This window comes from Haliotis cracherodii, unplaced genomic scaffold (genome assembly GCF_022045235.1).
Source record: "Haliotis cracherodii isolate W230 unplaced genomic scaffold, xgHalCrac1.p SCAF_8, whole genome shotgun sequence".
Lineage (NCBI taxonomy): Eukaryota > Metazoa > Mollusca > Gastropoda > Lepetellida > Haliotidae > Haliotis > Haliotis cracherodii.
This window is the reverse complement of record NW_027266341.1, coordinates 18557262-18570982: the sequence shown is the minus strand read 5'-3', so window position 1 is coordinate 18570982 and position 13721 is coordinate 18557262. Positions and strand designations below refer to the sequence as shown.

At 40.6% G+C, this 13721-nt stretch overlaps 1 protein-coding gene across 2 annotated transcripts in view; it reads right to left on the bottom strand.

The window, feature by feature from the left end:
* Positions 1-2124: 2124 nt before the first annotated feature.
* LOC139450389 (uncharacterized) overlaps positions 2125-13721 on the bottom strand; it is a 125353-nt gene continuing 113756 nt past the window's right edge. For both annotated transcript variants that reach the window (XM_071232081.1, XM_071232082.1), the window contains exons 5-9: positions 11756-11845; positions 11199-11324; positions 6814-6924; positions 6068-6320; positions 2125-5790 (exon numbers count right to left, since the gene is read on the bottom strand). In XM_071232081.1, coding sequence (XP_071088182.1) covers positions 5685-5790; positions 6068-6320; positions 6814-6924; positions 11199-11324; positions 11756-11845 — 686 coding nt within the window. In that variant the 3' untranslated portion in view covers positions 2125-5684. The remainder of the gene's footprint in view (positions 5791-6067; positions 6321-6813; positions 6925-11198; positions 11325-11755; positions 11846-13721) is intronic.

Genomic DNA, 13721 nt, shown 5'->3' with positions numbered 1-13721 from the left:
GGTCTGGTCTGTATATGTGTGTCGGTCTAGACTCAGTCGTTCAACCAAAATCTGATAGGAATGACATTTCATAGCATTACGAACCAGCAACCAGAGAATTAGCTAACAAACCAGCACACAGACAACGTGACAGCCACTGTAACTAGGCGAGATTGTTGTGGAATATTGGCCTCTTAGCGGGTCATGACACCAGTATTGTGTTCACGTATGGTAGACGTGCGAGCCTATTGAATCTTTGCTTCTTCAAAAGTTTTACACAATATTTACGTGATTGCTAGTGGGAGAGTTCGAATTGATGATGCTTTGAGCGAGTATGGTTTGTGCGCCGCTTTTAGCAATATTCCAACAATATCACGGTGGGGACCACCAGAAATGGGCCTCACACAATGTACCCATGTGGGGAATCGAACCTGGGTCTTCGGCGTAACGAGCGAACGATTTAACCACTAGGCTAACCCCAACCGAAATTGATGGTGCTTTGATGAGTGTTCCAGTTACATCACGCCGTGCATGATGAAGGGAAATCCTAAGTGATGTTCTTAGACGTATACCACTTTGGTGAAATGAGCACGGGTATGGTGCTGACAAACCAATGGTGACAGTCATGTTAAATAAAAGATTCGAACCAATGATAATCTAATCTTCATGAACCTCTGGGGCGCAACTCTGCACAGCGAATGTCGGCGCGCCTCAGACGACTGGGCCACGGTGCTCTTTTTCATCAAAGGAACATGCGACATATAGTCTACAGACTGAGAAATGAAAATAACATCAGTTCATCCAAGCGCTCCCCTGGGGTACATTACAGCTACGTCAGAAGTAATTATAAGTGATATTGTTACGACACGCCTTACATCGAATCTAGTCCAAGACAGTTATGCCCAGCGGGGCGTAGCTCACATTTCGCAAGGTAGGCTTGCCTGTCTGATAATTAAACGAACACGTAACTTGCGCTGTTGCAAGACGTCGACGTCCCAGCCCTGCCACACTTACAACAGCAAACCTGACCATTGTCAGTCCGTTCTTCGCGGAACAGGTTATGAAAATCGTATACGTTCACCTCGTACGCCAATCCGTTATTTCTGTTGTCAATTAAATGTCAATCAGCTCAAAACCTACCCCAAGTTATGCACCCTTCATACTTAGACATTGGGGCCCCGTTATTTATTACAGCGGGTTGGTAAGAGGTTGTTGATGCACTAACGAAGTAGAGGGGAATGTCCGAGTAACTCTCCATTCCTTAAAAATAATGGAGCAGAGGTCCCGCAGGGGCCGAGGCCCATTATTTTTAAGGAATGGAGAGTTGGTAAGAGGTTGTTGATGCACTAACGAAGTAGAGGGGAATGTCCGAGTAACTCTCCATTCCTTAAAAATAATGGAGCAGAGGTCCCGCAGGGGCCGAGGCCCATTATTTTTAAGGAATGGAGAGTTACGAGGATATTCCCCTACTAAAACTTATCCCTACTTTTACACTTTGACAAAATATTGTGTAGTTGAAAATATTTGAAAAATTCAAAAGCTGCTTCAAGATAGTGTACAGTTGACAAGCAACTCTCCATTCCTGAAAAATAATGGAGCGTTCAAACAATAGAATGTCACAGATGTGTTATAATTTCACTTCGGGACCTCTGCTCCATTATTTTTAAGGAATGGAGAGTTATTCGGACATTCCCCTCTACATAATTACCCTCCCCTAATGCTTGTCATATTTTTTAAAGACCCTCCTCATGTCCATGTACATATTTTATACTAATCTCCCCGAGAAGACACAATGCAAAAACACTTAATATAGTATTATAAATTTTTCAAAACCTTCCCCCAGAGACTGTCATATTTTTTATGACCTTCCCCTGATCCACCGAGTCCTGTAACACCCTAACAGGCGACTTACAGGAACGGGTGGTCAGCCTTGCTGACTTGGTTGATGCATGCCATTGTATCCAAATTGCCTAGATCTATGCTCATGTCAATGACTGGATTGTCTGGTCCAGACACGATTATTTTTAGACCGCGGTCATATAGCCTGGACATTACTGGCTGTGGCGTTAAACAAACCAACAAACTTCAAAACACATGACCGGTCCCTTGAAAGCCTGCAAAAATCACACAACCAGATGATATTTTTCAAAAATAATTAACTACTTTATTCAGATATAACATGTAATTGATTAGAAATCTAACCAATCAGAGGCATTATATACAATTTTACAGTACAAATAGAGAGATCCTTTCCTTAACAAGGTAGCACTGTACATGTGTAAATGTGGACCACAAGGTCCTGAACCTGTTCGTTAATCATTCTAGGTGGCTCCCTCTTGTGTTGCGAACTCCATGGGCAGGTAACTCTCCATACTTTCGAAATTAGCAAATTTGTAGACCTATTCCTGTGCATTGAATATTTTTTTTCATACAGAACAAGCCTACTCGCAAACGTAAAGGAAGCATTAGTGAAGGCATTTTTCTGACTGGGCACATGGGGGGTCAACATGGCTGCCATGCAGCTGTAGACAATAAATTTCATGACAAAGTTAAATGCAATTCTCTTGACATTTTCATACCATACTGTCGAGGTATGCATGTCAAAGCTTACTGTGACCCTACGTGCCCTGCCTCTTAATCAACGTCACTAACATGGAGACAATCTAGAGGGAGCCACCTGGACAAGCTGCTTGGTTATGCCAGTGTAGTTTCACCAGCCGATTGAGGCTACTGCCCGTTTCACTATATTCCATAAAGATTGGTCTTTATCAATCTATACAAATTGTCATACAAGAAAAATGTCCATAATCTGATTCCCAAACTACTTCATTCGAATTTGTCCTTGTTCCCTAAATCATTTGAATTCATTTTAAACAATAACATTCAATAAAAACAGAACAATTTTTCAATAATTTACCGATGACATCACAAAACTAACAAGTAAATCTGGTACATCAGATCTCACTGTGATCATTAACTGTTAATTACTTACAAACATATACCAAAACAGCAGTAACAATAGTAGGAAAATATAAACTGAAGGTCATAACATTCTGAGCTTGACACTCTTTTTTTTCATAACCTGACCGAGACAACAAATCCATAATATAATTGGCTCAATCACTGAAGTTTAACATGGCTTACATCATCAAAAACCCTTTTCATAGGTTACATCATCAAAAAACCTTTAGGTGTGATGGCAAAACTTTTCTTTAAAGATTTTGTTATTTAAGAGACAAAAATAAACTTGCAAATGTAAATTTTTATCCATAATATTGAAGATGTAATATCACCATGAGACAGACTACAATCTTTTCTTATGAGCAAACTTAGATTATCAGATTGAGATTTACAAATAATCGAAAGAGACATTTACATGCTTTATAGAAGATGAAATCAACCTTGCACAAATTACAAGTTTGATTTTACCATTTCAAAGATTTTACTTTAGGCAGGTAAAAATCTACAACTGTACCAATCTACAAATATTACCTCTGTGAATCATGTGCGTCATGCGTTATTGTCTTAGGATGGATACCAAAACACTAGTATAAGTGTATACTCTGCATATATGTTAACCTTCGTCATTAAGTCGGGGAGGTTTTCATTATAGTGAATAAGACCATTGAATCCAGCTCACAGTGAACAGAATGAGCTGGGTAGCCAATGATCAGATGGGGGCAGGCGCGCAGGCTTCTGCATACACTACAGTTTTAAGGCACATCTATGTCGTAACTACAGCTGACGGTATCACTCGTCAGACTTCTTCCAGAGTTCAACTAAACCTGACCATCAGAACACTTTCGAATGGACAGCCCTGGCAGTAGGATTTTCCTAAAAATATACATTTTGTTTGATATCTACATATTTAACGCAGCATTCCATTCATAGAGGCTAGGACTGCCAGAGGAGTGTGGGCACAGGTTGAAATTAGGCCCATGAGCTTCACTGTGAAAGGTTTGGCGCAAATGGGCATCACAAATGAGAGATTTGATCCATTGGGTATCAGTGCTAGCTCAGCCCAAGAACCTGACAGGAAGATGCTGCTGATGGGGACCCCATATTGTGGGCATACAAAACAGAACTGTGGTCACTGGCACCAGTGAAGCTATCAAAATGAACACAGCATTCTAGAAGATGGGCTGCTGATTTACCTTGGAATGCACAGCAAAACAATGGAAGCCAACTGCAGTAGAAAATCTCACTGCAATGTCAGTGTAAGGACGCAACACAAATTAACATGAAATGGGTCTCTACATCTGGCAGTAGGCTGCAACCGTTGACCTATTCACAGAATGGCCATGACACCGCTGATAACTGGGCACATGGTCACTTTTTATCCGGTTGCAGCCTCATGCCAGAAAACCAATAAAATCTGTTGGAATAATCAACAATACAACAAGACAACAACTAATATGTTTATAAAAGGTGGTCCACCCAACATCCTGTCAGTGATGAGAGCCTAGGTTGCACGCTGTCAAACAGTCAACACCACTAAACTCAAATAAAACCAGTAAAACCTCTGTTGCAAGTAAAACAGTAGTGGCAGCAACATATGATTCGTCCTCCAAAAGAACACATCACCGAGGCCTCACACGTCAATACTTCATGACTTCAGACCCAAACGGGTCCAGCCTTCTGATGGGGACCAGGCAGCCCACAAAGCAGTCCAGGGCAAGTCCCTTCGTCAACAGGGTTCTACATATCACACAGTTTGAGGGCAACAATGCCTAGATTGATGTCCACTCGTAAAGATAAGGGGTCATAGAGTTTCTCATGCCATAATCATAATCTCACACACACTCACACATCATTCTTATAACTCGACTACATCTTTCACTCTCTAGCAGTCACACAGTCTGAAAATGGGTACACACGACTGAGATATTTTGTAATATTTCCATGGTAGGTACTGGCCTTTCGGGGAATATCCCCAGTATGTAAAACTAAACTGATGGAGTGATTTATGGAATGGAAGATGACTTTCAAATCTAATGGTGGTAACCATGGTAACTGACCACTGTCTATAGAACAGGTTCATCACCAGCTATTGTCAATTCTAAAAATATTTGTTTTCCTTTAGAGAGCGACCAGTTAACACTATATCAGTTAATACATGAAGTCACTGGTACTGATGGTAGTGTTGTCCATAATGACAGATGATCATTCCACTGCAACCAGTAAATGGGTCCTTCTGTGTCACTGCAACAACAGCACCATAAGACGGGCATGCTGCCTATATCTACAGAAAGCTGCCCAACACAATTGTCAAGGCAACTGACGTTCTAGTTCTCTTCACGCAGCACTCAGAGAGCACTCGGGACATCACAGCCTCAGATCCGGAGCAACTAGCATGGAGCTGTCGGAAGTTTCTGTTCAGCCACTCTCCAGGATCATTCTGAATCCTGCTGGGGAACTGTGTAGACTGTTAGTATCCAAGCTGGCCATCACAAGCACAGAGTTGAGCTCCCACCCTCCCTCACCTGCCTGCAGCCTCTGTCCCTGGGCAGGGAATGAGGGGGCAGAGTTGAGCTCCCGCCCTCAATTACCCTGCCTGCTGCCTCTGTCCTTTGACAGGGAGTAAGGTCTGGAGCATACGGAGATCTATCACAGTGGTTGGGTCGCTGGTGTAAGTGCTGGGTTACGATTGGTCAGTGCCAGGCACCGTCACGCTCAGTCAACATGTACACATCGGGTCTGACACACTAACTATGGCAGTCGATCTCTACTATCCCCTTTGGAACCTCTGCGAATTGATACACAAGTCTCTGCCCGTCGACTTTGTTTAATATTCCTCTTGCATAGTAGTACCTATACGAACAAAGGAATGAGGGCATTTGAGAAACATGAACAAAACATTATCAATTATACATCAAAGTATCTAGATTTTCTTGTCAATGTTTTCATGGTTGTCAGAGCTTGGTTTGAGCCGATCTGGAACAAGTTTCAGTGACTTTCTAATGACATATTCATCAAGGTACAAACTAAGCCCCTAAACATACTTGTTTGTTGTCCATTGATTATTATCTTTATCAAAGATTATTGGTTCAATCACTTCACAGATGAATTACCCCACTGGCAAACTCACCTTAGTGCTCTTCCCATTGTTTCATAGTTCATATCGGGCTTATTCTTGTGCATCCCCCAAAGCTTCGACACAGCCTTCGAGTCAACCAACTTGAAGATTCCCTTTTCCCTGTTTGTCCACTTGATATACCGTGGACATGTTTCGCGATTCTGGAGCAGGGACAGAAGGAACTCCCACAAGTATGTTGTGTTGCCTTCTCGCTTCCTCTTAGGCTGGCTGTTCATTGGGTACTCAGGGTTCTTGGGTTTGCGACCTGCAAAAAGATAAGCGTCAAGGTCCAGTTCAATCAAACAGACACATGATGTCCAAATTACGATGGCCATATCACTGCATCATGCAATAATGGTGAGCAATGATCAACCCCATTATCATCTCATAATTCTTGCAGACTAAATTGTAGATCCTTCTTTAAATTCTCCCCAGTAAACTATTGATTGTGGGGACCTGGGTGTCGTTGTACAAAGCAATCTTAACGCTAAGGTGATTGTAAGTCCCATACCTTAACATAGACTTATGACAGTCATAGCACTTAGGTTGTTTTATACAACGGCATCCTGTCCCTTAATTTCCCCACCCCAGGCTGTTGATTGAAGGGAATTCTCCCAAACCTATCTGCTTGTTTCTTACAAAAGGTATCATCCAAGATGTCAATTCAGTCCAAAGTAAAGTAATTGTTTCTGCAATTATTGACTGACCAGAATCTCACTCCATGGAATATAATAAAAAGCAGTATCATCAAAACATACCTTTTTTGCTCTTGGGTCTGTCTGGGGAGGCTGGAGGGGTGTTGCTGGGTGAGCCTTCGCTGCCGGCATGCTGGACTGGTGTGGGGAGGAGGTTGTTCTGATACACATGGTCTGAAACAAACACATCATTTAGTAAAGGGTTCACAACCATCCACACCCTCCATAACACTTGCATGCCTTATTTGGGCTTTTTTTTATTTATTTCACACTTATTGTGAGAAGATAATTTTAAAAAACAAATTAATGAAAGTTCTGTTCATAATTTGCTTTCTATCCAGCTTAAGTTCAACAACATGAAAAGCTGCTATTGAAAATGCAATGAGGTTCTGTAGCTCACCTATTTCAGGGAATTCACTATATTACCACTCAAGTATGCGTTAAATATTCAAACAAGTTCATATCTGCTTGTTCATAAGAATGGGTCAGAATGGATCAGTGATTTTCGAAGGTCAAAAATAACTTGATATATGTCAACACAGAAGTGAGTGAGTTGGGTTTTATTCCCCTTTTAGCGACATTCTAGCAATATGGCAAGAGATACCCAAAACAGAAGTTTACCACATAAGCAAATTGCACAGTCATACAATTCTAACCATCTATGAATTGCATAAATAGTTTCTCTGGCGGCCACGTTAAACTTTGTACTCACAGTCACGTGCTATGACATAGGCTCACATGAGTCTCTTATTCAGGTGAGCTAACAATAACCTCGGAAATGCACTTAAGGAAACTACAACTGCACTTTTCACAAACACTCTGTTACCCTATTCCACCACACACAAACACAAAAGCCTCTTACCCATGCATTTCACAACGCACAATATACCCTATCCACAAAGCACTCGTTATTCCATTTCCAATACATTCACAGAATACCAAATTATTTCATTACACAAAACACGCCCACTAACCTCAATCAAACATAGCAACCAACCACCAAGAGAGAAAAATGTAAATTACCTCATAACAATCAGTGAAAAGAATAATTACAATCAGCCTTTGTAAACAACACCTGGTACTCTAATGATTCAGACGAAATTCATTTTCCTAATAATGAAAATTGCCTTCATATGATTTCATAACCATCCCACTGAAGTCCCCATCAACATGATAAAGTTCCTCCAAATACTGTCTATAAAGCCTGTGTGTGTGCAATATTAAAGTCTTCCTTCCCTCACGGATGGTATCAGAGCTCCCTATGGTCCTATCAATGCCTATTGTCTGTCTGTAACTCAACACTGCAATTGTGTTCAGTCATAACGCTGACCTCATTTCAAACTCGAAACATCCACAATCACAGTTGGGCGGGTCAAGTTATAGCTGCAATTATAGCAAGTTGGGGAAATGGCCTCCAAATGCCAGATGTAATCGTACACTGTCACCATGAAGTTTCCTCTCCATCACAATAGCACCAGTCAAAAGTTTGATTCTCTAATCACTACACTGATATTTCCTCCATACTAATACCTAGTATGTGTACACAAACATTTCGTTTCCGCAGCTTCTCCTGCCTCACAGTCTAACCTTTTCCTGTTGCATCAGGACATCATTCCGACACCAGAATTAACCTAGCCTTGTTAGTTCCCATTCTACTGTGTATTTCAGGATAGGTGAAATTGGGTTTAACGTCGCGTCCAAGATTATTGCACTTATATAGCGACGTGCATGTACGTGTGTGTGTGTGTGGCTGCTTGTACTAGTCTGGACTGATGCCGATGTATAGTGCTAGCTCACTGAGATACCATGCCACAGTTTAACATGAATACCCAACTCAGACACAGTATACTGATTCCGAGCCGACCAGTCCTTGTTTTAGCCCCTTAATGCCGAGCGCCAGACAGGGTAACAACAAGTATCAACTTTTAACGTCTTTTGGTATGACGCGGCTGGGGTTCGAACCCCGGACCTTCCGCTCTCCGGGCAGACGCTCTACCCTAGACCACGGAGGCTGTCTGTATTTCAGGACTAATATTAACATGTATTACAATACATACATTGTTGGGTTTAGTCACTGCGGTACTAACATAGCAAAATCGGAAGTACGAACTTATTTGCTGATAGATCTGGATATTGTTAACGATGAATAGCTTAAAATTCAATCCTTTCTGATCTGACCTGATGCATATGGTACACTTTTCAGAATATATCATGAAACCATTTACTAAAAATGTAAAAACAATTCAGTTGTGTACGTGTGTCTTTTAACAAATATTGATCATCACTGAAAGATACTTATCAATATGATAGACAGCAAATATACTAAAAATATACTAGGAATTTAAAGTCATTTAGTGTGTTTGGTCACAGGTGCATTAACCAGTTATATTTTTATATCACATAGCAGGCAGTATGTTATTTAGACTTATCCAAACAGTCGCCATGTGGTTTGAACTGTGGCCTAAAAACCTGACTAGCACTTGTTGAAGCTAAACATACACACACAAACACCTCATTCATATACAATGTCAGCTGTAGACAACACAACACAAATGGTGGCTCGACGCTTGCAGGTTGATAAAACTGATTCTAGTAAAAGGATCATCATAAATATTTCGGATGATGCAGCTGGACCATGATGCATTGTGCCTTTTTAACTTCACGTCAGTTGCTAATTTTGTTGACAAGACAACAGAAAACACATCCTGGCAGCAGGTGGTTTGAATACCATCAGCAACCTCAACGGTTCAGTACCTGGGACACCGACTGATTGTCATCCAAAATGTCTGATAAATATTTTTCAAATTTGGTATGGATAGAAACATGCCCTATCATTTGTCTCTATAACTAACGTCCTGACAATGAACCTAGGTGATATCAGTACAAGTTTATTGTCGCCTCATGCTGTAGATATGTCAGCATCTGTGTTGCTCTGGTATGTTCTCTATGACGCCAGCTGTAGCTACCTACTGTGCTGTCTTGCAGACCATACTGATGGTGGATACACACTGGCCTTTGGACGAGATATGAAAATACTGTGTTGACAAAGTATCGAAAATGAGTCACTGTCAAGGTGCTTGTCATAGCACTTATGTAAACAGATAAACAACTCGGCAGTTTAAAGTTAGACTCAAATAGTACTATAGCATCAAATCTCAAGGACCCCCCTTAATGTCTAACCTGTGGTGCATATTGTCAATTTTTTCCCAAAATTTATAGGTTCTTCTTTTAGTCATATGGACCCTTTAACCATTATGTATTTCTTTTGTACCACAATATTTCCAGCTTCCAGGGCTCTAGACTTGGCGTGATAGATAGAAATGGTGGTTATAAATAGACCTGCTTGAACAGCTGGCTTATTTACCACATCAATTCAATTTTGGTGTGAGTTAATTTATTCATCTGGTCGAATTACAAACTTGCAGGTCTCTCCCCAAGCTCTCTCCTAGTATTATAGCAGGATCCCATCATATAAGCTGACATTCAGAGAGCAAGAGACGCTAGCCACCAATCGTGAAACTGTTAAATCCACACGGCTTTCCATTGAAAGCTTAAAAAGTCCCAGATCCATTTTACTTCATAAATATGCTGATTATGAAACTTGAGCCCAAAATGAACTTATACACAAGTGAGCTGAGAAAATAGAACAGTGAATTTCGCTGAAATATTACTCAATCTAATATTAAATGGCTAACACGTACTATGATCAATAGGTACGTAGGCTAACAATACTATGAGCGAAAGGTATGTTGGACAACAAATCTGACATATCAATAGGTGTGTATGCTAACAATACTATGATTAATAGGTATGTAGGCTAACAATACTTACACATTAATAAGTGTGTAGGTCAACAATACTATGATTAACAGGTATTCATGTTAACAATACTGATACATCAATAGGTGTGTAGGCCAACAATACTATGATTAATAGGTATATAGGCTAACAATACAATGATAGAATATAAGACGACAATGGATATGAATGAGTGAGTTGGGTTTAACGCCACTCTTAACAGTATTCCAGTTGTATTATGGCCTGTCAGCTTAATGTGGGTGGAAAGCCCGAAGTGATGCAGGTCTTAGATGTTTACCACTTCGGTGAAACCAACAAGCATGAGTATGGTGCTGACAACAACAAAATCATCGGGACAAACCAGGATTCGAACCCACGATCATAGGTTCCTGGTATGCCAAAGGGACACAACTTTGCACAGCGAATTGCGGCGCCTTAGAAGACTGGGCCACCAGTGCCCTCCTACAATAGATATGTAGGCTAGCAATACTATGTTATAAAACTGGCAATACTATCATAGTTAGGTATGTAAGTTGACAAAATTATGACAGACAGGTGTGTAAGTTAACAAGAGATATGTACGCCAACAATACTATAATACATGGTTATGTAGTGTGAGAATACTGTGACACGTGGGAATGAAAGCTCACCTGGTCTCATGGCGATATGTGTAGCTGTGTTGAAGTGTGCGGGGAGGGGCTGGTGTGCTGGGGGTGGCTGGCAGTAAGGGGGGATGAACGGACTGGGGCCTGGTACAGGGGGACTTGGGATGAATGCTGAAAAATACACGAAACCATTCATCAGTAGCCATTCTAAAGGCAAATCACATCAAAACATTAATACCGAAAAAGAAATGAGCAGTCAGTAACATTACATAATACATTTGTAAGGAAGGGAATTTATGGATGTCAACTTCTTTATCATAATAAAGAAGTTGACATCCATAAATTCTCTTATTTATGTGCATCACTTCTAAATGCCTTTCAAAGAATATATTTGTAATTATTTTAACATTATGAGAGCAAGCTGACTCAACTCTTTATCATCGATGCTGACTGTGAACACAATTTGGCAAATTAACAAAGACAGGTTAACTGTTGGACTTCAACATCAAAGAATAGTAAAGAGGCATTACCATTGTAATATCATTGATACCACACCTAAAACACCACTTAAAGATGGAACATGGAATACGGGAACTACTTACTGTAAGAACCATGTAATCTCATTTTTATGTCGTCGGAGTTGCTGTCAATGTCTGAGACACCACTGTCTGCAGGACTGGGAGGCAAAGAGGCTGTAAAAGAAATCATCGAACTTAATTGTTGATTCATTATCTTCAGAATTCTGTATTTCAAATGAAGGTGCTATATTTCAGCAAAGGTGAAAACAGCAGTCTTTGCATCAAAATAATCATCACACTCAGTGATAAAAGTTTTCAATCAAACAAGAATAATTCCAGTGTGATGAGACTGATGAGACTGATGGATGGATGGATGGATGGACTGATGGATGGATGGATGGATGGATGGATGTTCCCAGTAGTCAGTTTCAAACTACATATGTTTTAGGTAACATTTCATGTCGAGCAAGTTCCCGCTAGCTGCTTCGAACTGCAGTTGTTTCTCATCCACCATAACTTGAATACACAGGAAAGAGTTCTAGTGAGAATTTTATCACTCTTGTTGTTTTATATGCAAATACGTCAGTTTCCTGATGAAACTTGAATCCTTGAACAGAAAAGATCCAAGAACAGAACCTTGTGGAACACCATTATTTGCAACAACATGTGGAACAACATTCATGGCCAACGCCATTGAGACAATAACTAAATATATGTATTCAGTGGTAATTAATATGAATAACAACTGTATCAAACTCATACATGATTGCATCTCTATCAACACACACTGATGAATATTAAACCTTGTTGAGTACTACTCAATATTTGATAAGGATACAGGCCTATTTCATACTATCATTGCCATACTGCTCAACAATAATTTTATTACTATGGATCAAAATAGTCATCTATAGTAAAGGTGTGGTCCATATTAAATGTTGAGTGGTATATTATAAAAGTGTATCATGGACTGGGAATATCCTTATCAGGAGTTAAGTAGTGTATTTTTTTTACAGGTTTATGGCCTTATGTGGGTGCTGTCGACAGCACTCAGCATGCAGACTGCCTTAATCTGATCGATTATTTTGTTTACAAACAGGGGACAGGTGCTTTCAATGAGGCAGTAGTCATGGAGATTCCGGTACTGTGACTCTATGTCAGAGGGTGCAGAAGCTTGTTTGTGAGCATCCCATTGGCTACGGAGATGGCGGGTATTCAAACATGGAAATCTGCCTGTTCTTCCTGACTTGGCGAGTTCAGGTCCACGTGACACAGGCATTTCCATGGCAATTCCACATAGACGAGGCGGGGAGTACAGGGACTGCACTTGGTGACACGGCAACAGTAGTGGAGGAAATGCTACGCCAGACATTTAGCAACAGACTTGTGCGGCAGATCACAGTTTGAGCATAAGGTTTGCATGGATTCAACATACAAATCCATAATTAAACACAGCCGAGCAAACACAGTCGCCAGCCTGCAACACAAGGCAAGGCAGCTGGGACGTTCGGCTCACAGTGTATCCCAGCTATGCTAACAAGGTAAATTGATGCGGTGATTTCTGCATGGTTGTCATGCCACCCCCGCACTGGCAACATGCTCAACACTTAGCATGTCATGCCCACTGTTTGCATTGTCATGTCATCCCAAAGGTTTCCATGCACCGGCTGTGCAGTTGTTTCATCACAGTTAAAGTGTGCAGCTTCCCCAAACCCACTAAAACTCATAAACCTTCCCTTATAACATATTGCTTACTTGCACCAGTATGTCGGTACCCGAGCAGGTAGGTATATATCACTAGGGCAGATTAATCTTCTAATTTACCTAAAATTCATTATAGAAAATTAACAGGACTCTATCATAAAGAAATACACATACAAGTTTCTATTTATTAATTTAAATCATACTCTAGTGTTTTTTATGTTAATTGTTAAACCATATTAAAGTCTGCTACCCTTGTTGTTTATTTTAATGTTCCCTGTTGTCAAAACATGTCAATCCCATCAACACCAACAGACATTTCATCAGGATTTGGCTCATACAATTATTT